Consider the following 26,951-nt stretch of genomic DNA (forward strand, 5'->3'; position numbering starts at 1 on the left):
AAAGAAATTGAGAAATAATGTATTATACAGTCAGGGTCGAACCCGATGAAGCCTTTCCTGATAGGGTAGTTTAATGAGGGCTTTTCAGGCGGCGGAGTTTCAAAGGATTCACCCGAAGACGAGGAGGTCGTTGCGCTTTCAAAAAGCGAGAAAACAGACACTATCCAACGTTGCGCTGGGAAGTAATAATTTATTTTTCTTGAATGACTAAGGAACACAAAGCGTTCACTTTGAGAGGGAAGTGAGAATAGAAGTAGAAAGAGATGCCTGAATCAACCCTGAGGATGGAAGAACTTCCCTCGTCCTCCATACACCACCTTTCCTCTTCGGGATCCCGACTCAGCGCTAGACCCGATTGGGTGCCCGACGGTCCTCTTCCGCGTTGCAATGCGACATCACATGGCTTTGTGGCTGTGCGTTTCTTCTTCTTTAACTGGCAATACGAACAATGCCCACTGGGGACGCCAATGGCAGTGCATTCTCTCCCCCCACTAAATTCATCCTTGGAATCATGAATCTGGATAGGGAGCGATCGACCCCGCCAGGTCACGATACTGAAGAGTCATAGACCCCCCTGCTGTTGCTGCTTCTTTAAAACTTTAAAAAAACTTGGGTTTGCATGATTTGCATCCCTCTCTTCATCACTGTTCTTCTAACTACCCATCGACACGATCTACATCTTTCTATATGACACACACATGCTTCATTCCATGTCCGTCAGCCTTATCCACAATACACAATAGCAATCATCGAAGCCGCCAAAATACTGAGCGGTAGAAGACCAAGACCCCCTAACAATGTTGCGGCTCCAGACTGTTTGTCCGAATCTGACGACCTGTCATTGGCTCCTTTCATTGACCCCGACGTTGCGGTAGCGCTTGGCGTCCGTGAAGGAATACCATATGTGTGGCTCTTCGCATCATACTTTAGACAAGCTGTGGGTAGAGGATAGGAGGTTGATGCCAGGACAGCTTGTACTCCGACCCTTTCACTGAACTCCGCAATGTCGACCTCCATGTTGGCGAGGACACCCATGTTGACGTCCACCGAAGGGGCGATATGTGTCAGGCTATCGAAGACCTCATCCAGGACAGATGTCAAAGTGTCATCTCCACTCCCATCAACCACGGGCTCACACTTGTCACTGACATGACTCAGTTGAGTCGCATTCACAGATATCTTTGGCAAGTTGACGAACGCTCCAACACCGCCAGATACTAAACCCTTTGCCGTGCTGATTCCGAGCAGGATCTGCGGCGTGAAGGTAACACTGAAAATCAAAGACGCCGGTGCAGACGTAGATTCAAACTCCAGCGCGTGGACCTTGGTTTTATCACTACGCGCTGTTAGCTGGCCATTCGGCGTTCATGCATCGTTGAGGATAACGTACAAACCTGAAATGGAGGAATTCCCAGGCTCACTCATGTTAATCTTAATATTCGAGTTGTCCGGTACCTACACGAATTAGTATAATCTGGCGATTCTCTCAGCTAGGAACCAGTACCGAAAGATTGAAGCCATAAGAGAACCCTATCTCCTCCACCATATTTACGCTAAGTGAGAGATCAGGTTGGATTATTGGACCGAAAGCTACAACTCCTGGGATCTAGGATTGTCAATACCGTCATAACAAAGTATGATGACACCTTGTGCCCGGATGCCTACCTCAAATGGGGTGAGAGGAATTGTAGGGAGAGACATGTTGAGGGACGCCAGAGATTGGCTCAGCGAAAGGTCAAGACCAAGTTCAACCTGTGCGAAAAGGCCATTCGATAGAATTTCAAGAGCACCGTCGTCAAAAAAGGCAATTGTGTCTTTAATCTTATTTCCAGAAATGTTGAACGAGCCTCGGGTTATCTCAATATCACCCTGGAGCGTGCAGTTTTTGCAGGTCACTGTTACCCCTTGCGGTCTAAGATCGTTAGCACCGTGGATATTACATACATTTGCACTTATGAGACCTACATGAACATGTCAGCGGCAGGAGTATCTGGCGGAAATATTTTCTGGTCAATATAGTGCTTGTCGAGCGATTTTGTCGCACTCGAAGGTAGTCCCGTTGTTGCAGTGGGAACCGCTGGAAACGATATGGAAGGTGCAGAGCCTTCCCCTACTACCTTTGTGGTTGTCGGCACATTTGTTGGCTCCTGCTGTCGTTTCTGATGCACGGTATATGTACGTTTCTGAATGCTTGATCGGTGCCTGTGGGAGAAAGACACGCTAGTGGAATGGCTTGCATCGTGCCAGTCGCATTTGACTTTCTCCAGGGTGAATACTTGACGAGCCAGATCGACAGTCGCCTTCGTCACACTAGATGCAGTATGAGATGGGCTTAGTCGCGGCTCCGTGGTCAGACACTTACCGATGGATGGACCTTTCCCCTTCCAAGTCGCAACCTTCATGGGAAGTGACGACTACAAAATCGGACGCAGCCTCAAGTTCCTGCTTTAGGGCTTTGGCCCGAGTAGGCGAGCCGATGGACAGCTGAATCTTTGCATCTGAGCATGTCATATCGTCTATGTCGGCATCTAAAGCCTCAAGGGCAAGGATTGGGTGTTGAGATGCCACATTGAGGGTAGTGGCGAAGACATATTCCGTGTCTCCTTCTGGAACCTCGTGTATAAAGTCGAAACTTGCTTCTCTCTTAAAAGCGACCGTTTCGATTTCTCTCACCCTGAGACTGAGGGGCAGACTGGCCGCAGAAAGTCGTCGGGCCTTTGGAAATTCCAGGGCCTGGAAATGTTGATCGAGGGCTAAGCTGGCCCCTCGCGCAACGCTAAAGGTAGTCAAGAGAGCCAACAGGCCAAGGGTTCTGAAAGAGCTCATCTTATCTGATCGGAAGAATAAGCCGTCCCTGGCGGCAAGTTCTGTACGGTATACTAGCTTTTCTGGCGAAGAAATACACACGAAACAGAACACACTCCATCTTGCAGGGTACCATGTATACTACATATACCCCTTTAATGTACAGCACTCTATGTGTGAGCGGACCGTCGGCCCCCGACTTTAGTGCCTTGAGCTAGAGAAAGGTGTAACAACGAGAGAGTTATAATTATCTGTCACTAACTGCACAGCCCTGTATTCATTCAACCTAAGCATAAGTAAGCTGCCGCTATGATGCTCCGTTGGGTATAGCACAAGCGACTAGACATGCAAAGTCACTGTGCCGCAAGGCTGAAGCCGACGTTAGTACGGCAACTAACAAACGGCCCCTCAGACGCGACGGGCTAACATCACGATTAACACATTTTTCGCTTATGTGATTGGTTGTCTAGACCTCTTACTGATGATTGACAGACTGTCACTGGAATGACGGGACTGTAGACTGCATGGTGGCTTGCATGAGGTCTCAAATAACAAAGGGTCTACAGAGTATCAAATGCTTGAGAATGATCATTGGCTGGCCAAAGAGATGGAAGATTATACACAGGAGATATCGTTAGAATAACTCTCTCTCTTCGTGAAAGGACCCTTCCTCAAATTGGTTCTTTCCCCGAAAGAGTCATGGGGTGTTGAATAATGATGAGTTGATTATCGTGACTTGGTTCAGTGTTCCGCCGTCTTTTGGCCCACAACAGATGCGTACGTAGGAATTCACTCCGTTTTGTACTTTCCAGGGCTCGCTGAGATAATTACATAATTTGTATGGAGCTGCGAAATTAGAATATTTCTTGACCCAATTTGATGGAGATCTTCAAAGTTCAAACTGGTGCGACGACCAAGCTACTCCGGCGGGTTTTTCCACCTGGCAACATATATCTTAACCTCGGTCAAGTTTAACCCTAACCTCGTTTTTGTCACCACATTGCAAAGTAGCCGCGACAGTCAGGCACAATATTGAATAATGATAGTATATGAAGGATAATAGTGAAGCAAGTCTTTGAGAAGACGGAAGATCAAGGAAAAAAAATGCGTACGTGTTGAGCAATCCTGCTGTTTGGTGACTTTGGTGACAATGGAGACGAAACGTGGAGAACAGGAATGTGGCCACTCCACCAGGACCCTTCGGGGATGAGTCTCAACTGGCCGGACCATTTGAATCAAGAACCTGCCCTAACAATTTAGCGTAGATCCACCGTAGCATTTGAAGAAGCTACGTCGGCAAGTCAGGTACGCTATTAGTCAAATCCACAGGATCTCGGCAATCCGCGGTCACGATGATGGGGCCGAACCCCGCATAAAAAAGGTAGCAGCATGCATGATTGACTTAAGGTGAGGGGAAAAGCTGAAAGTCCGCCACCATCTTTTTCTTCGTCATTTGTTTTTCTCTCTGCAACTTATAAGAGCTCCCCTGTGAACCTGTCGACCTTGTGCGATCTTCCCCTACTAGCAATCAACCGCTGCGATGGTCCAGGTATAATCAATTGGCCCTAATCGAAAGTATTTGGTGATCATTGACTGCAACCGGTACGCAAGGGGGTGACTGCTGGAACCGCTACCCATTCAAAACGAACGACTCCAACGACTGCTTTTTGGTACCACAAGTGATGTGTCTGCGATGATTGTTCTCAAAAAGTGTGTCCCATTTGCCTGTCGCCCGAGTGTTGTTTCCCCAGGGACGCCTCGCAGTGCCAGGCACTTGTCCAAGACCTTGCAAGCACTGCCCCCGGGGCGGCGAGGTTTGCTGACCCAGAGCTATGCTCGTGGACCGCTAGAGGTACCCTTGTGCTACGTGTCGAGTGTCTGGATCGCATGAGGCTAACAATTCCTTGTTCTTACCATAAGCCCCCATTGCTTGAATCCACCATTGGGGACCATTTCGCTCAAATCGTTAGCTCATATGGTGACCGAACAGCGTCTGTTTCCTCATCCGCTGCAAAACAATCTTGTTCTGAGAATAGAAACTGACTCGATATTAGTGTCATCTGCAAGCATCAAAATGACCGAGTAACGTATGCCGGTCTCGATGCGAAAAGCAACGCCCTCGCACGGGGCCTGGAATCTGTAGGCGTGCGCACAGGCGACCGTGTGGGAGTGATGCTCGGAAATTCCATGGAATTCTCCATTGTATGCTATAAGTCTAATTCCTGGCGCCAATGACGCTCATTATCATTACCAAGATAACTCACGTCCATTGTGCTGCAGGCGACTTATGCGTTGTTTAAACTCGGAGCCATCCTTGTGAGTTTCTATCGCTAACACCACAGAGTGGAATTCTAACCGCGCTTCCCAGGTCCCAATCAACCCATCCTTCAACGCAGCTCAAGTGGTCTCGGCATTAAATCACCTCGCGGCTACACATATGATTGTCAGCACCGAGTCTAATCTGCCGCGAAAAGAGCCCCGGAGCAACATCCCCATCTTACAACACCTGGTCCAAGACCTTCACAAATCAAAACTGGAGTCCGCACTCGTGCCATCCCTGAAGCATATCATCATGGTCGACAACTCTTCCGGCCGAGTTGACCTCTCCGATTATAAATCGTTGACGAAATATTCCTCGGTGATATCCGGCGCAAAGGCAGATGAAGCTGCATTGCCACACCGAGATCTATCACCTCATGACGTCGTGAACATCCAATTCACCTCCGGTACCACCGCCATGCCCAAAGCAGCATGTCTGACCCATCGCTCGGTTCTCAACAACGGCTCCCAGATCGGCGATCGCATGCGCCTCACCCCGGAGGATATCGTCTGCTGTCCTCCACCGCTGTTCCATTGCTTCGGCTCCGTGCTAGGATACATGGCCACGGCAACGCACGGTTCGGCCGTCGTGTTCCCCACCGAATCATTCAATGCCCGGGCAGCGCTCACAGCCGTCCAAGAGGAGAGGTGCACCGCACTTTACGGCGTCCCGACAATGTTCATCGAAGAACTCACCCTGATCGACGACGGCGAAGTGCCAAACGAAGGATTCGGCCATCTGAGAACCGGCATTGCAGCCGGAAGTAGCGTGCCAGCTGCCCTCATGGAGAGACTACATAAGGTCTTAAACCTAACAGAGTTGACCATCTGCTATGGCATGACAGAAACGAGCCCCGTCTCCGCCATGACGACCACTGACGATCCGATCGACAAGCGCATCAACACCGTCGGCAGACTCATGCCGCATGTTGAAGCGAAGATCGTGAACCCAGCCAATCGGAGCCAGATTCTCCCTGTCGGTGTGCCCGGCGAACTGGCGGTGAGCGGATATCTCTTGATGAAAGAATACTGGGGCGACCCGCAACGCACCGCGGAATCGATGATCGCGGATGATCAGGGGAAGGTCTGGATGCATGTATGTTATTTATATCCTTTCCCCTCTAACCCACAGAATTAATTTACGTAGATTCTAGCCAGCTAACAATGTGTATAGTCCGGTGACGAAGCGACCATATCCCCCGATGGATATGTGACGATTACTGGTCGAATCAAAGACCTCATTATCCGCGGCGGAGAAAACATCCACCCACTTGAGATCGAAAACTGTCTACTGACGTATCCTGGTATTTTGGATGTGTCGGTTGTCGGTGTACCTGATGAAAGGTACGGAGAGGTCGTGGCTGCTTTCATCATTCCCAAGGAACACCAGGATGAGGCTGCGCCTCTGACTGAAGAGAATATCCGGGAATGGGTTAGGGGGCGGTTGAGCAATCACCTTGGTAAGACCTCAGCTTTAGCAGAATACTTCCGTTTACGAGATCAACAGCCACAAGGAACTGACGTCCTTAATTTACAGTCCCGAAGTATGTTTTCAATTTGGAACCCTCGACGATCTTCCCCAAGACTGCCAGCGGAAAGATCCAGAAGTTCAAACTCAAGGAGGATGCTATCAAAATCCTCAAGGAAAGGAACTCGTTGAGCTAAGTGAGTAGTAATGGGACGGACAGACAGACAGACAATCGAACTCGAGTTCTAGAGAAGTAGCCATCTCAAAGCGATGAATTAACCCATCTAAGCTAAAGATAAAAACCTATATGTCTTCCTACACAAGACTCATGAATGACCAAGCGTAGCCCTAAAAAAAAAAAAAAAAAAAAAACCATACAATGCCTTATTGACCTCCTGTAACTCCCACTTTGACCAGCCCAACTCTAGATCTAGATCCTATATAATATATGCAAATCATGAAACATAAACCACACCTTTCCCCCTCCTCCTAGCCCTAGAATTCAACCTGAGATAAATAACCTCCTGCCCAATTGCCAACACCAACCCCCCAGCGGCCAACGCAATCATAATCACAAGGCCAGTAAGATACCTACAAACACCGAGATCCCAAGCATCAGTCTACACATCCACAAATATATAGAAAAAAAAGTAAATAAAAAAGGACCAAAAACAAGAACTTACGAGGGCGAATCCCATTCCTGAAAAATCTGCGATCCACCCATCATACCTGCATTCGAAGCCATGACCCCTAGGTTTCCATATATCCATTAGTCGCCTGTCTATCCAACCACCCATAACCCACCAACCAACTCATAGAAAGCAGACGGAGAAGAAGACACACTTACACATCCTAGCAATAACAACGTCAACACAACCACTCAATCAGCCCAAACCCCAAACTCAACAAATACAAACACCCCAACCCCCAAGAAAAGAAAATAGAAAAAGAAAAGAGAAGGAAAAGAAGAAAGAACTCACGCAATAGCAATACTCCTCTCCCCCGCACAATGGCAATTAAGCTGCAACCACGTATTATGCACGGGATGATAGCACACCGCGAACGCATTAATCACAGTCCAGATACCGAATTGACTCCATTTCCCGTCTACCCTAGGAAGAAGACACCGACACACGATCAACACAATCAGATAGCATGTTACTGCGGCGATGACTGTTAGGCCGCGTCTGGTGGTGCGGTCGCTGATGTAGGAAAAGAGGAAGACTAGGGGTAGGGCTAGGGTGGCACCGATTGCGGTGAGGGCGTTGGATTGTAGGCGGGTGAAGCCTAGGGTCCTTTTTTTTCCCCTCACTTTCTGTTAGGTGTCTTTTTCCTTTTCATTGGGTTATTGTGGGTATATGGGTGGGTAGGGGTGTACGTACATCATGATTGTGGGGGTGTAGGTTGTCAGTGGACTCCAGGTTGAGAAGACGCAGGGGGCGAGGAGGAAATGGGGCCAGCGGCGGTAGTTGAAGAGGGCTTTTTTGATGTTGGATTTATATGTTGGGAAGGGGGGGTCGGTTTTGGAGGGATTTTCTATTTCGCTTTCGCTTTCGCTTTCTCCTTCTCTTCGGGAGGTTCGAGTGTGTAAGATGTCTCTATCTTCCGGGGAAAAGGATATCACGCCGCGCTTCAGGAGATACGGTCTCGGATTTGAGGGGCTTTGGGGGAGTAGTAGCAGTATTAGAAATGCCGTGGTGATGGTGAATATGCCCTCGACTGTGTGTTGGTTGTTAGGTTAGACTAGAGTTAGATGGTGTGATTATTGGTTATTGAATGGAATGGACATACTAAGGAAGATCCACTGCCAGCCCTTCAGGCCGTGTTTCCCATCTAATTTCAATATTGCCGCCCCTATAAGAGGCGAGATGGCGTTTCCGCCAAACATTCCGAAGAAAAAGATGCCGATTCGTTTTGCGAGCTCGGTTTTCTCGTACCATGTCGATAGTGTGTATAGGGAAGCCGGGATGTATCCTGCTTCGGCGAGCCCGAGCAGACTCCGCACGACTAGAAAGCCTGTTCGATTGCGCAGGAAGACCTGGAAAGTTGCGATGGTACCAAATGCGAGGACCTGCGCGGGGATCCATTTATCGGGGCCGATCTGTATTTCGTTATTGATTAATTGTGCCAGGTCAGGGAAGTATACATTGTAGTTTTCGAGGAAGGCGCCGTATGATGAATGTTGTTGGCAGCAACTGACGACTTACTTTCTGAAGCACGATATTAGAAGGAATTTCCAGCACAATGATACCGAGAAACATCAATTGGTTTCCTAGATTGACTGTGCTCTGGTCGATGTGTATATCCTTGCCAAACCCGCCGGTTAGGGCACTGGCGATGTTCATGCGGTCTAATTGGAATACCGTCATGCCGAGTAACAAGAGGGGTAGGACTGAGAGATCAATTCTAGAAAGAGTTAATAGTCGCCGTATCTCTGAAGGAAGTCAATCAATACTGACTTTCTCCGAGTCTTGTGCTCCAACACGGCGGCATTCCATAACGTCTCGGTGTCACTGTTGGATTCCCGCTCCAAATAGTTCGGCTCAGGTTTAGTTTGGGATATAAGCATGGTGATTTACAGTAGTAGGTACATGAGATGAAGAAATCTCCCATTAATTCTAGATTTTGGGTGATCTTTTAAGGTTAGGGTCCACTGTAAAAAGCGGGATGCTCGAGTGAGGACCTTCCGGGCATGATGCAAGATATACCACGTACCTTGAGGGCCGGAGTTCAACAAGGTAGCGGGATATGCCTGAATGGCGTCATGAAGAACCTTATCGGCACATTCATGCACTAATTCCGTGGCTATCTGGAGATCTTCCAATCACTGGGGCCTCTGGAGCAAAGCGGGTCCTCATCTTCCAATCTATAGTTTACATTTTGGATGATTCTAAGTAATAAGTCCTCGTATCTACATCATACATTATGTCCTCATTCGTGACATACGAAGCCCGGCTGCAGACAAAATTCATCAATATCATATAGCCACGAGGGTATCTGGGCCATGAATTGGCGTCATGAGACATCATCGTCATTTATAGTACCACATGATCCTGCAGTGGTACCCAAAAGTATCATTCGCATAGAGAAACATTGACCATAATTAAGCGCCACGGAACTGGGAACAAAGAAACTACGTTAGTCAAGTCCAAGTATTTGATCAGGGATGAACATACCATTCGCACAACCAAATACCACAGCGCTCCGATAAACTTGAAGATCGACAATCCCGCAACACTCCAGAGGACGACTGCCATGTAGATCTGGGATCGCTTGTTCGAACCTTCATTGGTCTTTTCATTCTCATCGAAGCGGTCCAAGCCAGCTGCGCTGAGCACGACGGCCCCTAGAGCGAAGTTGCAAAACACCCATGCCAGCACGACCGCACTTCGGAATCCCTTGTAGTAATCGGCCTGTCGTTCTTCTTCGGAGATGACCTGTACTTCCTTGGGTGGCTTCTCAGCAAACTTGGCCAACTCCGAGTCGTATTGGGCGTTCAAATCGCCATCATCCTGCGGAATGTCGACGTCCACCTTGCCGCCAGGCTTCAGATTCGCGGAGGGCAGCTTTTCCGCCTTGTCGTCACCCTTAGTACCCCATGTGATATCGTGAGTGTTGCAAAACGCGTAGATGTTCAACACGTTGATATACGTCGGAGTGAGCAAGATATATTGGATGAACTGTCCCGAGTTAGAGATCTCAATTGCAGAGTCAGACTAAGGGGGACTTACGCTGGTGAACATATGCCAGGGATCAAAGAAAATAATCGATGCGACAAACCACATGACATACGTTGAGCCCAAGGACACAATGATCGTGAAGAACGTCGAGTTGGTGAACAGATCGGTGAAGGTAAAGCCATCCTGCTGCACCTCCGTCTGGATAGATCTCACCGTGACGAAAATGCAAGCAAATGCCAGGTAAATCATAATACCAATCCAGAAATAGACCATGGTCATATAGAACTTATTCGATCCGCCTGGGCGATTGCCCAGGGCCAAAACGAAGCACGTTACCAATGTTGCGAGGTAAAGCCATTCAAAAACAACACCGAGCACTCTACCGGTGGTGCTGAGGAGATCTTTCTGACCGAGATATGTCGTGAGAATGTGGAAAACCAAGAAGAAATTACCCTACAATGAAAGTTAGTGTGACTGTGGCCGGTGGAAGCTAGGGCCGTGCTTACAATGCCAAACCAAGCGAACAGCATGTTGATGGTTTGATAGAAAAACTCGATGAGTAACGCGAACTTCCGAATAGCGGAATGGTCGCTTCTCCAGATCTGATAGAAATGGGCGATCGCATACACTGCAGCGAAGAAACTGCCGTTCAGCCACCGACGGCGCTGAAGAATGAACTCCGCCATCCGATCCGGAACATCGGTCTCGCCAGTAGAAGACTTGACGTATTGCAGTAGCCAGCGACATTTACGCTTGGTGACAATTTCGAAACACAGAATACGATCCTCAGCCAGGTACATATTGGCCGTGAAAATACCGGCGTTGGCACCATGCATCTTTTCACCGAGAAAATACCGCTCTAACGGACCTTGGCCGTTCTTATCATTCTGCAATGCGACATATCGGTACGCAGAAAATGCACCAGGAAGCACACTGATAAACCCAAACGCGGACTCCATCGGTTTGTCGAGGATATTGCTCAGTTTATACTCGAAGTTCTGACCAGCAACCAGGGGGTTGAGCAGTTTCTTTCCATGCGAGAGCATGACTTTGATTTCACCACACGCCCCTCCACACATCGGCTCCACATCGAATGCCTTCCAGAGACGATAGATGGAGTCCTTGCCGGGCTTCGTTCCAGCATCGAGAAGGACACAAATATTAGGGTCCAGTACCCGGCCAAATGCCTGGAAGAACCAGCGGTGAGAGTTGATCTTCTTCTGGTTCTTTTCCTTCAGACAGAATATCATCTGGACGGGAACTGCCGAGCGTCCCTTGATTTGGACCTGGGTTCCCTTCAGCTCGAGAGCTATCTGAGTGGTGTATTCGTAGATGTGTGCTGTCACGTCCTTGCCGTTAACTTGCTGCTTAGCAATTCCGTCCTGGTAGACTCCCAACGCGGCCAACACTGCACGGGTTCGCGGGTTGATTTTCGCACGACCGTCGCTGATGACACAAACCACGATCTTCTTCCATGCGTCCTTGCCCCATGTCTTGCTATGCGTCCTTGAACACATATACTCAATGTTTTTGAATACACCAATCAACGTCCGCGCGAAAAGAAAGTCATCTTCGTTATACATTGTTACCACGATGAAGAGTTCGGTATGACGGGGCTTGGCGAACAGCTTCTGGCGCAAAGTGAAGCGCTCTTCAAAGAAGTCGTTGGGGTCGCATGTTGCGGCGGAATAACGCATATGTGTGAACTCGTCGCGGCCCGGAGGCTCAGCATGAGGAACCTGGCTAAGAAGTTTGGGTGCGATCGGACAATCCAGAACGAGATTACCGTTAAACAATTGCACCTCTTTGACCGTTTTCCACCGTCGGATAGGTGCCGGGCTTGGGGTATGGCCGTCCGCCGGCTCTTCCACCTGGTATTCATCACTGTAGGGATCCGGCCCGAAGGGATTGTCCTGTTGTAGCATGGGAATGCGATCGTCACTATACGAGTGCTGGTGCTGGTGTTCAGGGTATTGTCCTAAGTCGTAATCATCCTGTGGTGTCGCTGTAGGTTGGTAAGGTTGAGTATAATAGGCGTCGTGATGTGCCTCGGGATCCACCGAATATTCATATCCAGGGTAAGCCTGCGGTTGGCGCTGTTCATAGGCTTCGTTATGACCGTAAGAGTTAGGCAATCGCTCTACCGAATACTGTTTACCCAAGTTTGTCAGAATAAACACCATGGTATATGTTTAATCCGAGATGCTCACCGTTGGCTGCTCGGCCAGCAAATCACTCGACGGCATATGAAGACGCTCCTGTGGCCCATAAGAAACATCTGAGAGCTGGTAGGCATTCAAAGGCCGACCCGGCGACGGAGACCGATTGTGCATTTGATGGGGGTTCATCATGGGAGAGTGACTATGGTCGTCCTCCCCATATGATTCTCCTGGACTAGGGCGTCAGTATACAGGAGCCCAGTGATAGTCTGTGCAGGCGGAAACAAAAAGAAAGTGAAAACAACAAAGGACGAAAAACGGGTGCTGTCAGCTTGCGCGCCGAGGCTATAGACATTCCTCCCCCAATGTTCTAAAGTTTCAGAAAGGAAATGAATGCGGAGAACGGGTTTCGGTGCGACAGCCCACAGCAACGCAATCAGAACAGCTTTAACAAGGGAAACCATGCGCAATGGGAAATATACTAACCCAGGCGATTGTACGACATGATGGACGATCGTGTTTCGGGTTAACAATCGTTCCAATCGGCGAGGATTCCTCGAGCAGGGGAGTTGCGGAGAGAGATTGCGCCAGGAGCGCGGGTGGAATGCTCTCAATTCACTTTTAATGGTTCCCAGGTCAGTTTCTCGGCGAAAGTTTCAGAGGAAAGTGATAGGCGGTTGACGAGATAAAAGGTGGGTACCGTTGATTCGTTGTTAACAGATGTAAGATTGATCGGTGAAACGTGAAGCACAACGAAATAGCGAGTTCAAAGAAGAAGATAGAATGAGAGGCAGCGTTTTCTTTTGACGAGTGCCTGGGAAGCAGCCGCGCCACTTTTTCTTTCCCAAGCAAAGCAAAGCAAAGCGCGCGAGGCACAAATGGTCTTGGCGGGGTTTACGTTTGTTGACCAAGAAACCGAGCGATCAGCGGAAGAGATTCGTGGACAAAAGATAGCGCACTAATTTGTTAGTTCATGGGGAGGATCTGACTAAAGGACGAAGTTGAACGAGGTACGAATGAGATTTCCCTTTTCAGCCGACGATCGTGAAGTCATGTGGGAACATAACAAAAAAAAACAGTGGGGCCCCAGCCGATTGGGCGGGAGGGTTTATGTTACGGTACTTACCATACGGGGTACCTTTTCGGATTCTCCTCGATGTTTGTCATTTCTTATATCGATGATTTCTCTCTAGACAAGTGGGAGCATATCTCCTTCTCTACCTCTCGGAGAATTATCAACAGAACCTTTTTCTCGGATCAAAAAATAAGGAGGGTTAATCTCTTCTGAAACCCAAACCCTGGCAACCTAGTAGCCCGTGGATACGTACCTTCAGTAGAGTCGCACTGGCCTATTGGGTCGTGTCTCCACTCCCCATCACTGGGCCAACAACATCTCGTCCACAGCCACACTGCCGTGGCGGTTCCTTGGGAGCGTCATTGGCAAAAATGCTATTATGTTTGTCAGTTCTTTTTATAGGAACTTTTTCTTGGTAGCCTAAAAGAAAGAACGTTCTTCAGCCCTGTCAGAGGATTGTCACGACTCGCAAGGCAGGAATATTCCGTTGCCTTCACGTATTCTATCTAACTATAGACATGCGCTAGTGTATGTATTCTAATCCGACCAACGTCATAGTATCAGCAATGGGCCGACGGGAAGCATCTGCCGGTAGCTTAATACTTTCTTTTCCCCCCAAGCAACCCCAAGCTTTTGAATCAGATTATCTCTCGATCAAGAGCCAGAGAGAACAAGTAATAGGATTTTATTGCTCCTATTTTGAAGGCTCAACAACTCATCGTATTACGTGAGATGTCACATGACATAAGCTCGCCATTTATGACTGTTCCTGGGGTCCATATCTTCTCTCCCACCGCCTAGACCAAGGGCGAATAACATTGAGTCGTAGTACTATATACCATCTCTAGGCTAGGCAGAATAGGCCCAGTGTAATAGGCGGTAACCTTGTATGGTTGTTTTGTCTCTGGCTGATTTGGTGGGTTGATACTTGTCAACCTCGAATGAGCCCGTAAGCACTATAACTTCATGTTGCTGGACGGCGAGGTCGCATACGCTCCGAGAGGGTGTATGAGACTATCCATGATCTTCAATATCCTGGTGAATACTGACCAACAGATTCCCAGATATTGAGATGGTCGACACAATTCATCTTTTTTGTCCCTCCTGCGATTTTGCTCTCTTTTTATATTGTCAACTTGATAGGGATCGGACACGAGGACAGGGTTCGTGGCATGGAGGCTAATCAGAAGCAGACTGGTCAGCGTAGTGTTCATATTACAAAGAAGATACAACTCAGTACAACTAATAACTGGGAAGTCTAACCTATGCCTAATAGTAGCACAGGACTGAGAAAATCTCCCTGCTGGAGCTATGTAAGGTGCAGTAATTGCATATGGCCTTCGTAGATACCAGTGCAGCCTTCTCAAACTCATCAACAAAGGTTGCTTAGATATATACCTCGAATTAAGGATATGTGTCAGGTAGGCAATACGTGTTCAAAGTAGCAATGACTAACGGTAATATTTTTAGAAGATGATGGAGAAGACATGTGCACTTACCCTGAGGCTTGGTGTTGATGGGCAACTCGGAAGTATCCTACCGAAAAGAGCACAACATACTCACCGAATCCCGTATACAACGTGGCAGACAGGCTCCAAGTTCATGATACCTAGCTACGTAGCCATAATTAGAAGTGGGACTTGATGCTCTAATCATTGCCATGAACTATTACATTGCCTCGTGAGCCAGATCGCCCAGAGCTATATTAGGTAATAAAGTAGATCACCAATTACGGTCACGCCAAGATCTACAAATAAAATAGGGGTATGAGCACCCTAGGGAACGATATATCCTTGAAAAGCGTACCTGCCAATCATGCTAAGCATCTGCGGCATGATATAGTAGCAGCTGGGCACTCTTTGTTACCAGGATTCAAGAAACCACGGTTCGAATGTCCACTAGCTAAGGTCTAGTATCATCTTTAATAAAGCTAGACCCCGCAGCTCGACCATTGTAACTGGAGACTTCGTCATTGGAAAGGCGAAGGCCTAATGAACCAACAACTGACGATGATTCGTTTAGTTATGTTGCAACAATTTAAGCACGTTCTCTAGGCTAATAGACCTAGCCCCGCTGTTCAAGCGTTCCCACCCCGGGCTCTTTGTAATTAGGGGAGACAAGTTATGTGAATTAATCATCAAAGGACTCGGTTCGTTGGGTCCCAGCGTTATCAGGGCACGTTTTTAATTAAACTGGTCCCACCGATTAAGCAAATCGACCCCCATGCTCTTTTTCGAGGAACGTGACAGGGATATCGGCCGTAGATGGCACGATTTGAAATAGTATCATCGCCAGATTCTCCACACATGGCAAAAACAAAGGGAGATACGCCTTTAACGTCCTTCCAAGGAGTAACCGTCGGGCAAGACAAATTGGGAAACTATTTCCTAGTCTCAGTTCGGAGCATTGTCCCCGCTTGATTGGCGAAATACAAGCCCTTGGTACAAAATGCACGGAGTCTTTTCGTCGGTTCTTATACGATGAAAAGTCTTGAGATGAGTATAAACGTATAGGATTGAATGAGCTGTTACAATGCTACACAAAATCCAATTACTGCGTACAAGGGCAACTATCGTCCCTGTTTACTCGCGGCAAAATACCTCGGCAGTCTCTCAGGACTCTAGGAGTTACTTTACTACCTGAACAGTAGTGCTTGGGTGACATGGCATGAATAGTTTAATTTTTATAGATACTTCGGCTTTTGTTTAACTGGTCTTTCCCGCGTATCGTAACATTACCATTGGATCTTTTAGCCAAACACACCCTTGACAGCCGCAGTGGGCGCCAGTCTTCGTCTCACATTCCCTGTTTTCGAACGGCCCAATGCCAACATGGCTCCGTGTACAGAGTGCGGTGCCTGTCGATCACTACATAGGCTGCCTTTGTCTTTATTTGAGTTTGAGTGCCCGCTGAGGACCACTCGAAGTCTTTATTAAGGCATCGCGAGTCACTAGGTTGACTAGTCAGGAACCGACCCCAGATTAAGGTTTGGTGCCCGGCAGTCTGGCCTCAGGAACCATGTTAGGGCACGGGTTGACCATGTGTGACCATCTAAGATTACTTCCACTCCATTCCACGCCAGACTTAATCAAACCTACCAGAATCGTGAATTCCTTTCTTCACCGCACGTTTGGGATCTTTGTGGGAGGTTGTGGTTGATCAATGCGTCCGTGTCTTGGGTTCTACTTTCTAAACGCAAGAATCAACTGGTCTGTATCCTGAACGGCATCTGTTCTTTGTCTTGGATAGTTGTTCGTTCAAACAATCAAGGTGATGCGACGGTCTGGAACCTTAATATATAGATCATTGCCATGATTGTGTATTTCTAATCTTAGCGGCCAATGTGAGGTGGCGGAGTGGTATCTCATGGAGTGGATCATAACTTAGTCTAAGTCGCCCAGTTGAAATCTTACTAGGATGAATTCCGTATCGAGCATGACACAGGATGGCCTGGGCGTGATCTACAGACATCTTGATAGATCAGACTGATCAAGTCGTTAAACAAAAAGAAAGTATTACCAAAATAGAATATCCGCGAGTTCAAAGAAACATAAGTCATAATCTTAAGATACACTAAAAGACAAAAACTGAGAGATCTGCGCACATGAGACAGATGCATCATGTCCAACAAAAGCACTATTCCTAGGGGTATCAACTGCAACAAGATGATGGTAAGAATTGCCCGACATGTTCCACATTAACACTGCCCACTGTCCCTTAGGCTAATGTTGGGTATGGGCATCCAGGATAGCCTGAAGACGTTGTAGCTCATCATCAGATATACCACTGAATCCCAGAGATGCGGAGCCTGTAGATCTAATGTTAGTAACGGAGGCTAAAAAAAGTATTATCGAGTTGTCCTTACCAAGGGGAACTGGATCGGGCGAGTCAGGACCATCAAGAAAAATGGTTGCAAGCGTCATGCACGCAGGCGGGACGTTGTCAATTCGAAAGGCTCCCGGCCCAGTAGGGATGAACTCTACAATAACATCTTTCAATTGGCCGTTGCACAGGTCACCTGCTGGTTGGGGAAAGCTCGTAAAGACATCGTTTTCGTGCTTCTGTGGTTTAGAGTCGTCCTCTGTGCGGTTGCTAGTATGTCGTTAGTTTTGCGTGCAGACTTCCTCTTGCTACTGATATGCTTACAGGTTTTCAGTTCCTGTCGGATGAGCAACGCTGAATTGAGGCACCCCAAGGTACAGCAGTGCAAGGGCTGAGACAGATGACTTCATTTTGACTTGTGGTAGAGTCTCTTGAGGCAAAGAAAGGAAAACCGCTTATCGGTGATCAACTTTCAGCAGGGGTTGGAATTGATGATATGCTGAGATGCTGATAAGATAAAATCCAGATTCAGAGGGGTTTATATAGACAAAGTTGGGACCTTCATTAAGCTGTCGGGCTTGGTGTTCTGAAGTCTATACATCCTGTCATGACTTTTGTGGCTCAACCCTAGCCTTCTTTGTAATCTAAATGTAGAATGATGGTTTACCTTGTACCTAGCTATCATGGTGATGTAGTATTAATTGGCTGCAACCCACCCATCGCCTACCTTGTAGTGGGGCACAATCATGAATGCTTTAACCTATGCTGAGGAAGAATCAAGATACACTGTGGTCACCTGAGATGGTATCATTGCTAGAGACATTGAACACCATAGAAGACAAACGGGCGATGTAACCATCAAAGTTCTGACGGCTTGTCCCTGCATACGCCCCTTTCGAATAGAGTCCGACACCCCCGCTTGTGTTGTCCAGTCTGGCAGACAAAGAACATGGATAAAGTCGAGGAAATTACACCACTGCCGTCGATGTTGAGGCTTTCTGATAGGGTTACACTCTCACCGGGCAAGACACGGGGCGCAACTTGTGCGTGATTCAACATTATGCTTATCATATGTGGTGTCATTTTGACCCGAAACTTAGAATGGATAACATCACTGCTAATTTCCAGTCCTTGTTGCGAAGACTAAGTCGGGAGCTGTGGGCATAAATAGATATGCCATTTCCCCCTTCCTGCATTGTTTACTTCGTTTCCAATCAACCAACTGTTTGTCACTCTTTTCTCACAGTCAGCTCATTCATTTATTCACTTTATCAACTTACGTTCATTAAAAGCCATTCAAGCAATGGTCTCCCGACAAATCCTGGGGGTGCTTGCGCTGGCCCTCCTTTGCCTTTTCCAATCATGCGGAGCACTGCCATCTGGATCCGGAGTTTCACTGCTTGCTTCGGGCCCCGAAACTAAACTGGAACCTCGTCGGTTTGGCTTAGGAAAAGTTGGCTCTTTTATAGGCAACATTGTTGGAAGATCGAAAGGATCTGGGGGAAGTGTTGGGGGTAGTCATAAGAAGCCAGACAACCATGGTGATGACAAGAAGGACGATAAGAAGGGTGAAGCGCCAAAGGAACAAAAGAAAAAAGATAAGAAGGAAGAGCCTCCAAAAGAAGAGAAGAAGGAAGAACCGCCAAAGCAGCAGTCAGGACAGGGGCAACAGCCCAGACAGCAACCAGGAGACCCGACGCAAGGACAACAGCCAGTGCAGGGACAACCCCCAGTACAAGGACAGCAACCGGGGCGGGGACAACAGACAGCACAAGAGCTAGCACAGCAAGTATCCCAGCAGCAGCAATCACAACAGCAACAAATATCGGCACAGCCAGAGCAGGGGCAACCGCAAGGGCAAGGAACAGCACAGCAAGCATCCCAGCAGCAGCAGCAGCAGCAATCAGCACCACAACAACAGTCAGGGCAAGGGCAACAGACAGCGCAAGGGACAGCACAGCAAGTAACCCAGCAACAGCAACAACAACCTCAATCACCAACGCAACAGACATTCGGGCAGCAACAAGATTCAACACAGCCAGCACAACAAGTCCATGTCGATAATACCCCTACCAGACAAGATATCTATGGCTCAGCTGTTCTGGGAGCTGGTATTGGAGCTATTCCTGCAAGTCTCAGTGCCGCGACACTTAAAAAAGAAAATGAACTTAATAGGGAGCAAAATGCTCAAGAAGGAGAGTTGAACAGGCAGCAATCGCTGGATCTGGCCGAGAAGCAAATGCAAAGCAATAGTGGTAGCGCCACTAACCCTCCTCCTTCTCCCAGCCCTTCTCCTTCTAGCAACCCTCTTCCTCCTGCCGACCCTGTTCCTCCTGCCAACCCTGTTCCCCCTGCCAACCCTGTTCCTCCTACTAATCCCGGAAGCTCTGGCTACGACGACGCTAGCTATGCTGGCTATCCTGGAAATACTGCCAATGCTGGTGCTGCTGGCAATGTTGGAAGCACTGGATATGGAGGTTCTAATATAGCAGGCACTACTGGCTCCACTGGTTCGACTGGCACCGTTGGCAATGCCGGCTATTCCGGAAATACTATCAATGCTGGTTACCCTACCAATACTAATCAGAAGCGAGGATTTCCACAAATTAATCAGGGGGTTCCTCGCGAAATCCAAGAGGCCTATGATTCTTGTAAGAAGGACTTCAATGATCCTTCCTATCTGATTTATTTCTATGAGACCGGCTCTGACTGTAAGTTCTAATTCTCAACTGGGGTATCCTCACCTACTTACTAACAAATTGTGGTTCTAGCTATTCGATTGGATGACGTTCCTCCAACCTGCATGGAGGTCGCAGAAATCCTCTCTGGCCAGCCTAAACTGGCTGCTGGCAGCCTAAAGCCAACTATCATTGGTTCTACAAGTATTGAGTATCATGGACTCAGCGAGCAAGAGATGGAGAACATCATGAACTCTCTATATGACTCGGAGACTCCATATTTATGGTGATTGACTCTCTCAAGACGATTCAGGAAGGACGAGTGAGGTACATTCTACTTTCATGTGCTTTGATTAATGAGTTCGTAGTACTCTGATTATTTTTATTCGATTTTGAAGACTTTTCAAGTAAGGGTTGTACCTAACAAGGCAGTTCATCGTAATCCTTAAAGGCAAATGCAAGGAGTAATTCATGCATTTATATAATGTGTCATAAACATAAAGGATGCTAAGGTCTAAGCAAAGCTAGTATTAGACTCCCATTTTTATAATGATCTCGGTGGGAGCTGCTGCTTGGACTGCATTCAAGGGTAACTAAGCTAGATAGTATTTCCTCGGATGCATTGTGGTGCAATCGGATTGCTTCCAGCCGACAATGCTGGATAGCTCTGTTCTTTAGATGATACGATCCATTGCTAACCCGCTCATCATTTACCTGATGTACAGAGTTTACGTCAGGCTTTGAATCAATCTCGAATTTAGCACCGTGGGCAAAGATCTAGATCCAAACCGCCAATGGAACATGATTAGTTTTATAATAAAGACTACAGTAGAAGTCATATCTCGGACTCTATCAATGACTGCACATATTTCTTCACACCAACAGCAACAGGTCTCAACTCCTCACAAAAGCCCACCGCCCGTAGTTTGTTTGTATTTGCACAGGTGTAGTTCTGGTAGTTCCCTTTCAGAGACTCGGGGAACGGGATAAAACTGATCGCATCCTGGACACGATGTGCTTCTGAAACGGCCTTTGCGACCTCGAGGAATGTTTCAGACCGACCAGTACCCACATCGAAGGTCCCAGAGACCAAGGGATGGTCAAAGAACCACAAGTTCACCTTGACAATGTCGTGCACAGAGATAAAGTCTCGACTTTGCATTCCAGCTGCATAGCCGTCATATGCCCCGAAAAGTTTGATTTTCGAGCCTCCTTTGAGTTGTTGATGCATTTGATATGCAATACTCGCCATGGGCCCCTTGTGTTGTTCCCGGGGCCCATAGACATTGAAATAGCGCAGTCCAACGACTTGAAGACCTTTATATTCGTTCAAGTGGCGTGCCACATACTGATCGAAAAGGAGCTTCGAGTAGCCGTAGACATTAAGCGGAACAGGCTTCTGGGGCTGCTGCCCAGCCTCTGGGAAAGCATTCTTTCCGTATACCGCCGCAGACGAAGCATAGATCAGCCGTGACCTATGTTTCTGGCAGTAATGTAAAATTTCCTTCGACATGGTGAAGTTGAGGTCCATCATGAATTTTCCATTTTGCTCGGTCGTCACAGAACACGCGCCATTGTGGAAGATGATATCCGGAGGCGGAGACAGCGAGTCTTGAGCAATAGCCGTGCGGAATTCGCCAATGTCTAAATAATCTGCAATCTCGCAGTCGGAAAGGTTGGTGAATTTAGATCCGTCAGTTAAGTCATCCACAACGATAATATCGGTCCGGTTGCGGTCGTTGAGGGCTTTGACAATGTTAGAAGCGATGAAGCCCATGCCGCCAGTAACGATAATCATCTTGATTCACTTCAACAATTTTCACCCCTATGTCTGCTCCAGTAGATATACCCCTACGAGATGTAATAGAAGAAAATAACATTATGAACACATATCAGTACGTGCACCATTCCCTTCTGAGAAAGAAAGGTTGCCTTCATTGGTGCCACGTCAACATATGGAAGGTTCCCCGCGCTACAAGTCCAGAGGTTAGCCTAGATTTATGGTTTTAGGGTTAGAGCCCCTTGTAGCGCGTAACGGGTTGAAGATAAATCTGAGAGACCTAACGATCCATATTGATCGAGTAAGGTCTAGAGGATTCACTCGAGCCACCATGACCCACGCTGGGCCGGTGACGTTCACAGACGGTCTACCTCTGCCACATCTCATCGCTTTTGATCTGGACCACACATTATGGCCATTCAAGGTCGACGCGGATGTCGGCGAGCCGGTCGAGGCTCGCAACAACAATTTACGCGTCGTAGACCGGTATGTCAGAACGGAATCGTGGAGTTCCATTAGTCTTGTTTGCCTAAACTCTCTCATAACCAAATAGACGGGGTAAGTTCTTCGCCTTCTATCCAGCTGTGTCCTCAATCCTCTCCTCCTGCAAGGATCGCTCAATCCCCTTGGCACTCGTTTCACGGAGCCATGCTCCCGATTTGGCCCTTGCCATACTCGAAGCCCTGCACATCAATCCCGCGTTCTCGGATAACACCACCACTCTCAATACATCCTCTCTGTGCGCGCGGAACTACTTTGACTACATCCAAATTGTCCCTGGGACCAAAACGAAACACTTTACGCGCATCCACCATGCCAGTGGCATTGCCTATGAGGACATGTTGTTCTTTGATGACGAGGCGCGTAACCGCGACGTGGAGACTGAGCTCGGGGTCACATTCTGTTTGATTAGAGGTGGAATAGCTAGGGACGAGGTGGATCACGGAGTCAGGGCATGGCGGAAGCGGAATGGAATTTGGACAGAAGACGACTGATGATGAGTAACGGCTGTTTTGCAATGCCTTTGCCTTTCCATATAAGGAATGCTTCTATATAGTGGTGAACACTGGCCACTACCCGTAGATATGTACATCACCCATAGATAGACTGGTTTAGTTTTGCAAGTGCAATAGACAAGTAATATTTAGCCTGACTATTGTTGACCTACGATACTGGTGAGCCCCCGGTGAACAGAAATTGAAAACAAGCTATGGCAATGGTGAAGGGCTACTCGCGGTAACGATTCATGATTTCCTGGATTATATTAGTGGTGGAAATGCCCAGTTGCAATGGGACAAGTTCCACCCTTCCCCCATTGGCCTCTACAAAGTCGCGTCCGACCACTTGATGTAATTCATAGTCACTTCCCTTGACAAGAAAGTCCGGTTTGATGGCCTGAATCAGATCAAGGGGAGTTTCTTGGTCGAACAAAACCACAAAATCCACACAGTCTAGTCCAGCCAGAGTCTGAACTCGTTGGGCCTCGGGGACGATAGGTCGACGGTGACCCTTGATCTGCCTTACAGAAGAGTCTGAGTTGAGCCCCACGAGCAAAACATCACCGAGAGCCTTGGCTTTCTGTAAGTAATCGACGTGTCCGGCATGCAGGATGTCAAAGCAACCATTTGTGAAAACAATTTTCGCTGACGGCTGGGACTGGCGCACAGCGTGAATCTTGGGGAGCAGTTGCTTGAGGGTTCGATACTTGTATAGAATAGGTCCTCGGTCGAGCGAATTGGTTGAACAGGCCATCACAAAGGAGAGTAGTTCATTCGCGTCAATTGTACTGATTCCCTTCTTACCAACGGCCAGAGCACCTGCGTGGTTGGCCAACTTTGCGGCCTGATGGACAGAGGATCTGCGGATGGCGAGATCCCAAGTGAATACGGCAAGCACGGTATCTCCCGCACCACTGACATCAGCTACTATTTCTGCATGGCCCGGAAAGTGTGTCTTTTGTTGAGAGCCCGATTCATACAAAATTAGACCGTCCTGTCCACATGTGACAAGAAGCACGGATGCCTGAATCTTGGTCATGAGCTCTCTCGCAGCCACATCGACATCGGACGGTGAGCGTAATAATCGGCCCGTGGAAAGCTGGAGCTCGTTGGTATTTGGGGTCAGCGCGGTGACACCGCAATAGTGGTCGAGCACCTGAAGTTTCGTATCTGCAATGACCGTCTTCTCCAGCAATTTTGCCTTACGGATAATCGCCGTTACCAGTGACGGACTAAGGAAGCCCTTATTGTAGTCCGACAACACTAGACCGGCGCAACCTACTAGGCACCCTTGGATAGCCTCCAGTATGCGTGACACGTCTTGCTCCCCCAACGGTGTGGTTGACTCGCGGTCAACGCGGACAATCTGTTGCTGCTCTGCAATGATTCGAGTCTTGAGACTCGTTGGCCTCCCAGGAATGAGCTGAATTAAACTGGTGTCAATCTTGGATTGTGACAGGGAACACATCAGTTGTCTGCCTTCTTCATCATCTCCAATCGCTCCAACCAAGACTACCGACGCACCAAGTGCAGCAAGGTTGCAGGCCACATTGGCAGCACCTCCGGGATAGAAGGCCGTCTCCTGTTGTTCCACAACTGGTACTGGTGCTTCTGGAGAAATCCTCTTGACGTTCCCACGGATGAATTGGTCCAGGATCAGATCGCCGACGACGAGAAGGGGCCCTTCGGCGTAATGCAGAGCAGTCGAGTCTTCCAACGGCATATTATCAGCAAATATTCTTTTTGAAAATGTTGGTTTTACGATGCATCAGTAATGGATTACGGCCTGGCGCTCCTCGAGTAATAAGTCTTTCATAAACTTGTTTGGTTGAGAACTACATTAACTACTAATCATATGTCTTGCTGAACCAACAATCTCTGCGAGTTTACCCTAGCGCGGAGAGGGGCAGCTGAACCTCAGCTGCCAACGTAGTGGGGCTGAAGAAGCCGATCGATCGGACATACGTGGTACCAGTAAAACAGAACCATGGACCGGTGATCCCTCATTTAAGTAGTTTGTGTCGGTCAGCCAGTAAACCGCAGTGAGAACTAGGAGTGAGTGGAGTTCTTGCAGATACGGTGCTAGCCCATAGGAGAGAGAGAGTTTTGCAAGTACTAGTACTATAAAAGGGTATGTGAGGACAGTGCACAAGTCTAAGGGGCAAACTGATCCGCAACAAATCTTCATTTCCTTTCCTCGAGTGGAGTCTCGTTAGTATTTGGACCATTTCCTTACGACCTACTATCTCGTCAAGAATCCTTTGGTTGTGATTCTCCTCGTGTCACCGAGTGTGTAGCCTGATCAATGGAGACCAATGAACATCCCCAGACCAACACAACGCGGGGGAGCCATTTAAGGCGATTGAAGTGTGGTGGGTTCAATATAATTCTCTGATGGACGAAATTGTACTGACTGAGCGCCTAAGGAGTTTCTAATAATGATTGGGGTAAGGGCTTCTCTATATGTGGAGGGGAGAAAATTTGAGAATGGAGACTGAAGATTGGCAAAGGAAAGCTTGGAAAACAATCCATAGTGGCCCAATTTGCTGTCACCACGTCCGCCGTAGGGGACAATGCCTTGGATGAGAATAAACCCTATGCTGAGTTTTGGATGGGAGCGCATCCTTCTCTTCCTTCGTATGACCTTTCCACTGGCCAGCCTTTACAAGAGGTCCTCAGGGATAATCCACATCTGCTCTCAACCCAGGTGAGCCAGAGATTCCGTACGACACTACCGTTTCTATTCAAAGTTCTTTCCATCAGAGAGCCGCTTTGTATACAAGCTCACCCGGACCGAAATCTTGCCTATGACTTACACGCAAGGGATCCGCTTACATATCCTGGTAAGCTGACCAGCCGGGGGAGTGGCTTTGCCTATACCCTAGTAAAGAATATAGCGGTTAGACATATATATAATTTTAATTATAGATTCGAACCATAAGCCCGAAATGATTGTCGCGTTAACCCCATTCGAAGCGTTGTGTGGATTTCGGCCCCTGGAAGAGATTGTTCATTTTCTTTCTTGTGTCCCACCGCTACGAAACCTCATCAGTGATGCCACTGCAATGGAAGTACAGTCCGCCTGTGGAAGCGCAGGAAATGGGTATGATCCAAAAACCGCTGAGATAGCGCTTAAGAGGGCCTGGTCAGAGCTGCTGACCGCGCATCCATCACAAGTCCGATCGTGCGCAGAAGACTTGATCCGCTTCGCGACTAGCAGGCCAAGCCACGAATCTCTGGCGGTCGAGCATGGCAATGTCCTTGACCTGATACTTCAGTTGAGTCAGCATTACCCCCATGATGTTGGGCTTTTCGCCGTCCTATTCATGAACCATGTCTGCCTAAGCCCCGGAGAAGCTTTATTTGTGAGATCTAATGAGCTTCACGCTTACCTAAGTGGCGGTATGTTGCTTCTTCTTCTTCTTCTTCTTCTTCTTCTTCTTCTTCTTCTTCTCCTAGTACCGATCTATGTTGTTGACCTGCCATATCTAACGGGCTGGTTTTTCTTTTCCCTTTCAGATGGTATCGAATGCATGGCATCATCAGCGAACGTGGTACGGGCAGGGTTCTCACGGAAACACAAGGATGTTGATATGCTCATATCGATGCTCACATATGAAAACCTGCCTCCCTTCGTTATAAGAGAACCGACTCCCTATTTGTTGGTGGAAATGAATTCTCGGGAATCCACATCGGTATTATATACATCGCCCGCCGAAGAGTTTAATATCATCAAAACTTTTCTTGCGCCCCAGTTTGCAACCGCGAACTTCCGAGCGTTTCGTGGGCCCACCGTGCTGATATGCACCCAGGGAAGTGGGAAGATCGGAGTAGGACACTATATCGAACTGATTGAGTGTGGTCACGTCTTTTTCGCAGGCGCCGGTGCGGAGATCTTTATCCAGAGTTGCAGTGAGGAACCATTAATCCTGTTTCAGTCCTTTTGTGAAATTGAGGAGTACAAATCCCCATTATAAAAAGAACAGATATTCGACTCTTGACAAAGATGCTTCACCGAGGAGATGAGATAATATGAGAGGCCAAAGGACCTTGAGTTCCAATGTTCCATCGGGGATCCCCACTATTGATGTTCTTTACTGGGATAGGGTTATGTCCGTCATGTGCGGTGATACCTCTTCGTTGCCTTTTTTTTTTTTTTTTTTTTTT

General features: G+C 47.9%; 10 protein-coding genes across 10 annotated transcripts; 4 read left to right on the plus strand and 6 right to left on the minus strand.

Annotated features, from left to right (window-relative positions):
• Positions 1 to 273: 273 nt before the first annotated feature.
• On the minus strand, positions 274 to 3,431 carry BDV27DRAFT_132258 (putative GPI anchored protein). Its single transcript, XM_032067834.1, has 6 exons — positions 2,363 to 3,431; positions 1,966 to 2,310; positions 1,666 to 1,912; positions 1,505 to 1,606; positions 1,391 to 1,455; positions 274 to 1,336 (listed from the first exon to the last, which is right to left on the minus strand). Exons 1-6 carry the CDS (start codon positions 2,824 to 2,826, stop codon positions 724 to 726), a joined length of 1,836 nt encoding a protein of 611 aa, XP_031925007.1. The 5' UTR covers positions 2,827 to 3,431; the 3' UTR covers positions 274 to 723.
• An 829-nt stretch (positions 3,432 to 4,260) lies between these two features.
• Positions 4,261 to 6,830, plus strand: BDV27DRAFT_132259 (putative AMP-binding enzyme). The gene is made up of 7 exons (XM_032067835.1): positions 4,261 to 4,657; positions 4,726 to 4,796; positions 4,860 to 5,007; positions 5,086 to 5,121; positions 5,174 to 6,220; positions 6,299 to 6,584; positions 6,662 to 6,830. Exons 1-7 carry the CDS (start codon positions 4,499 to 4,501, stop codon positions 6,787 to 6,789), a joined length of 1,875 nt encoding a protein of 624 aa, XP_031925008.1. The 5' UTR covers positions 4,261 to 4,498; the 3' UTR covers positions 6,790 to 6,830.
• Positions 6,831 to 7,015: 185 nt separating this feature from the next.
• Positions 7,016 to 8,961, minus strand: BDV27DRAFT_166514 (major facilitator superfamily domain-containing protein; the record flags this gene model as incomplete). Its single annotated transcript, XM_032074204.1, has 7 exons — positions 7,016 to 7,183; positions 7,276 to 7,342; positions 7,573 to 7,613; positions 7,650 to 7,887; positions 7,975 to 8,311; positions 8,384 to 8,693; positions 8,800 to 8,961. The coding sequence occupies 7 exons, from the start codon at positions 8,959 to 8,961 to the stop codon at positions 7,088 to 7,090; spliced, it is 1,251 nt and encodes a 416-aa protein (XP_031925009.1). The 3' UTR covers positions 7,016 to 7,087.
• Positions 8,962 to 9,222: 261 nt separating this feature from the next.
• On the minus strand, positions 9,223 to 13,658 carry chsA (chitin synthase class I). The gene is made up of 7 exons (XM_032067836.1): positions 13,558 to 13,658; positions 12,918 to 13,389; positions 12,483 to 12,661; positions 10,779 to 12,422; positions 10,324 to 10,725; positions 9,769 to 10,272; positions 9,223 to 9,710 (listed from the first exon to the last, which is right to left on the minus strand). The coding sequence occupies exons 2-7, from the start codon at positions 12,934 to 12,936 to the stop codon at positions 9,696 to 9,698; spliced, it is 2,763 nt and encodes a 920-aa protein (XP_031925010.1). The 5' UTR covers positions 12,937 to 13,389; positions 13,558 to 13,658; the 3' UTR covers positions 9,223 to 9,695.
• Positions 13,659 to 17,228: 3,570 nt separating this feature from the next.
• On the minus strand, positions 17,229 to 17,738 carry BDV27DRAFT_147405 (uncharacterized protein; the record flags this gene model as incomplete). The annotated part of the gene is made up of 2 exons (XM_032070733.1): positions 17,229 to 17,598; positions 17,653 to 17,738. 2 exons carry the CDS (start codon positions 17,736 to 17,738, stop codon positions 17,229 to 17,231), a joined length of 456 nt encoding a protein of 151 aa, XP_031925011.1.
• An 893-nt stretch (positions 17,739 to 18,631) lies between these two features.
• Positions 18,632 to 20,296, plus strand: BDV27DRAFT_160227 (uncharacterized protein; the record flags this gene model as incomplete). Its single annotated transcript, XM_032072998.1, has 2 exons — positions 18,632 to 20,039; positions 20,100 to 20,296. The coding sequence occupies 2 exons, from the start codon at positions 18,632 to 18,634 to the stop codon at positions 20,294 to 20,296; spliced, it is 1,605 nt and encodes a 534-aa protein (XP_031925012.1).
• Positions 20,297 to 20,841: 545 nt separating this feature from the next.
• Positions 20,842 to 21,814, minus strand: BDV27DRAFT_166516 (ADP-glyceromanno-heptose 6-epimerase; the record flags this gene model as incomplete). Its single annotated transcript, XM_032074205.1, has 1 exon — positions 20,842 to 21,814. Exon 1 carries the CDS (start codon positions 21,802 to 21,804, stop codon positions 20,842 to 20,844), a length of 963 nt encoding a protein of 320 aa, XP_031925013.1. The 5' UTR covers positions 21,805 to 21,814.
• A 295-nt stretch (positions 21,815 to 22,109) lies between these two features.
• BDV27DRAFT_132265 (magnesium-dependent phosphatase-1) lies at positions 22,110 to 22,961 on the plus strand. Its single transcript, XM_032067837.1, has 2 exons — positions 22,110 to 22,272; positions 22,340 to 22,961. The coding sequence occupies exons 1-2, from the start codon at positions 22,118 to 22,120 to the stop codon at positions 22,779 to 22,781; spliced, it is 597 nt and encodes a 198-aa protein (XP_031925014.1). The 5' UTR covers positions 22,110 to 22,117; the 3' UTR covers positions 22,782 to 22,961.
• Positions 22,962 to 23,012: 51 nt separating this feature from the next.
• On the minus strand, positions 23,013 to 24,567 carry BDV27DRAFT_132267 (Ribokinase-like protein; the record flags this gene model as incomplete). Its single annotated transcript, XM_032067838.1, has 1 exon — positions 23,013 to 24,567. The coding sequence occupies exon 1, from the start codon at positions 24,505 to 24,507 to the stop codon at positions 23,014 to 23,016; it is 1,494 nt and encodes a 497-aa protein (XP_031925015.1). The 5' UTR covers positions 24,508 to 24,567.
• A 204-nt stretch (positions 24,568 to 24,771) lies between these two features.
• BDV27DRAFT_166518 (mannose-6-phosphate isomerase) lies at positions 24,772 to 26,846 on the plus strand (the record flags this gene model as incomplete). The annotated part of the gene is made up of 6 exons (XM_032074206.1): positions 24,772 to 24,779; positions 25,134 to 25,156; positions 25,211 to 25,231; positions 25,295 to 25,627; positions 25,713 to 26,186; positions 26,304 to 26,846. 6 exons carry the CDS (start codon positions 24,772 to 24,774, stop codon positions 26,759 to 26,761), a joined length of 1,317 nt encoding a protein of 438 aa, XP_031925016.1. The 3' UTR covers positions 26,762 to 26,846.
• Between the last annotated feature and the right edge of the window lie 105 nt (positions 26,847 to 26,951).

Source organism: Aspergillus caelatus, assembly GCF_009193585.1.
Source record: "Aspergillus caelatus strain CBS 763.97 unplaced genomic scaffold BDV27scaffold_157, whole genome shotgun sequence".
NCBI lineage: Eukaryota > Fungi > Ascomycota > Eurotiomycetes > Eurotiales > Aspergillaceae > Aspergillus > Aspergillus caelatus.

Coding starts and splice junctions, on each gene's coding strand:
- BDV27DRAFT_132259 (XM_032067835.1), top strand. CDS start 4,499: ATGATTGTTCTCAAAAAGTGTGTCCCATTTGCCTGTCGCCCGAGTGTT. Junction 4,658..4,725: donor ATGCTCGTGGACCGCTAGAG/GTACCCTTGTGC, acceptor TCTTACCATAAG/CCCCCATTGCTTGAATCCAC. Junction 4,797..4,859: donor TCATATGGTGACCGAACAGC/GTCTGTTTCCTC, acceptor ACTCGATATTAG/TGTCATCTGCAAGCATCAAA.
- BDV27DRAFT_132265 (XM_032067837.1), top strand. CDS start 22,118: ATGACCCACGCTGGGCCGGTGACGTTCACAGACGGTCTACCTCTGCCA. Junction 22,273..22,339: donor AATTTACGCGTCGTAGACCG/GTATGTCAGAAC, acceptor ATAACCAAATAG/ACGGGGTAAGTTCTTCGCCT.
- BDV27DRAFT_132258 (XM_032067834.1), bottom strand. CDS start 2,826: ATGAGCTCTTTCAGAACCCTTGGCCTGTTGGCTCTCTTGACTACCTTT. Junction 2,311..2,362: donor GGGGAAAGGTCCATCCATCG/GTAAGTGTCTGA, acceptor TACTGCATCTAG/TGTGACGAAGGCGACTGTCG. Junction 1,913..1,965: donor CCTGCCGCTGACATGTTCAT/GTAGGTCTCATA, acceptor TAACGATCTTAG/ACCGCAAGGGGTAACAGTGA.
- chsA (XM_032067836.1), bottom strand. Junction 12,423..12,482: donor TGCTGGCCGAGCAGCCAACG/GTGAGCATCTCG, acceptor TTGGGTAAACAG/TATTCGGTAGAGCGATTGCC. Junction 10,726..10,778: donor TGTTCGCTTGGTTTGGCATT/GTAAGCACGGCC, acceptor CTTTCATTGTAG/GGTAATTTCTTCTTGGTTTT.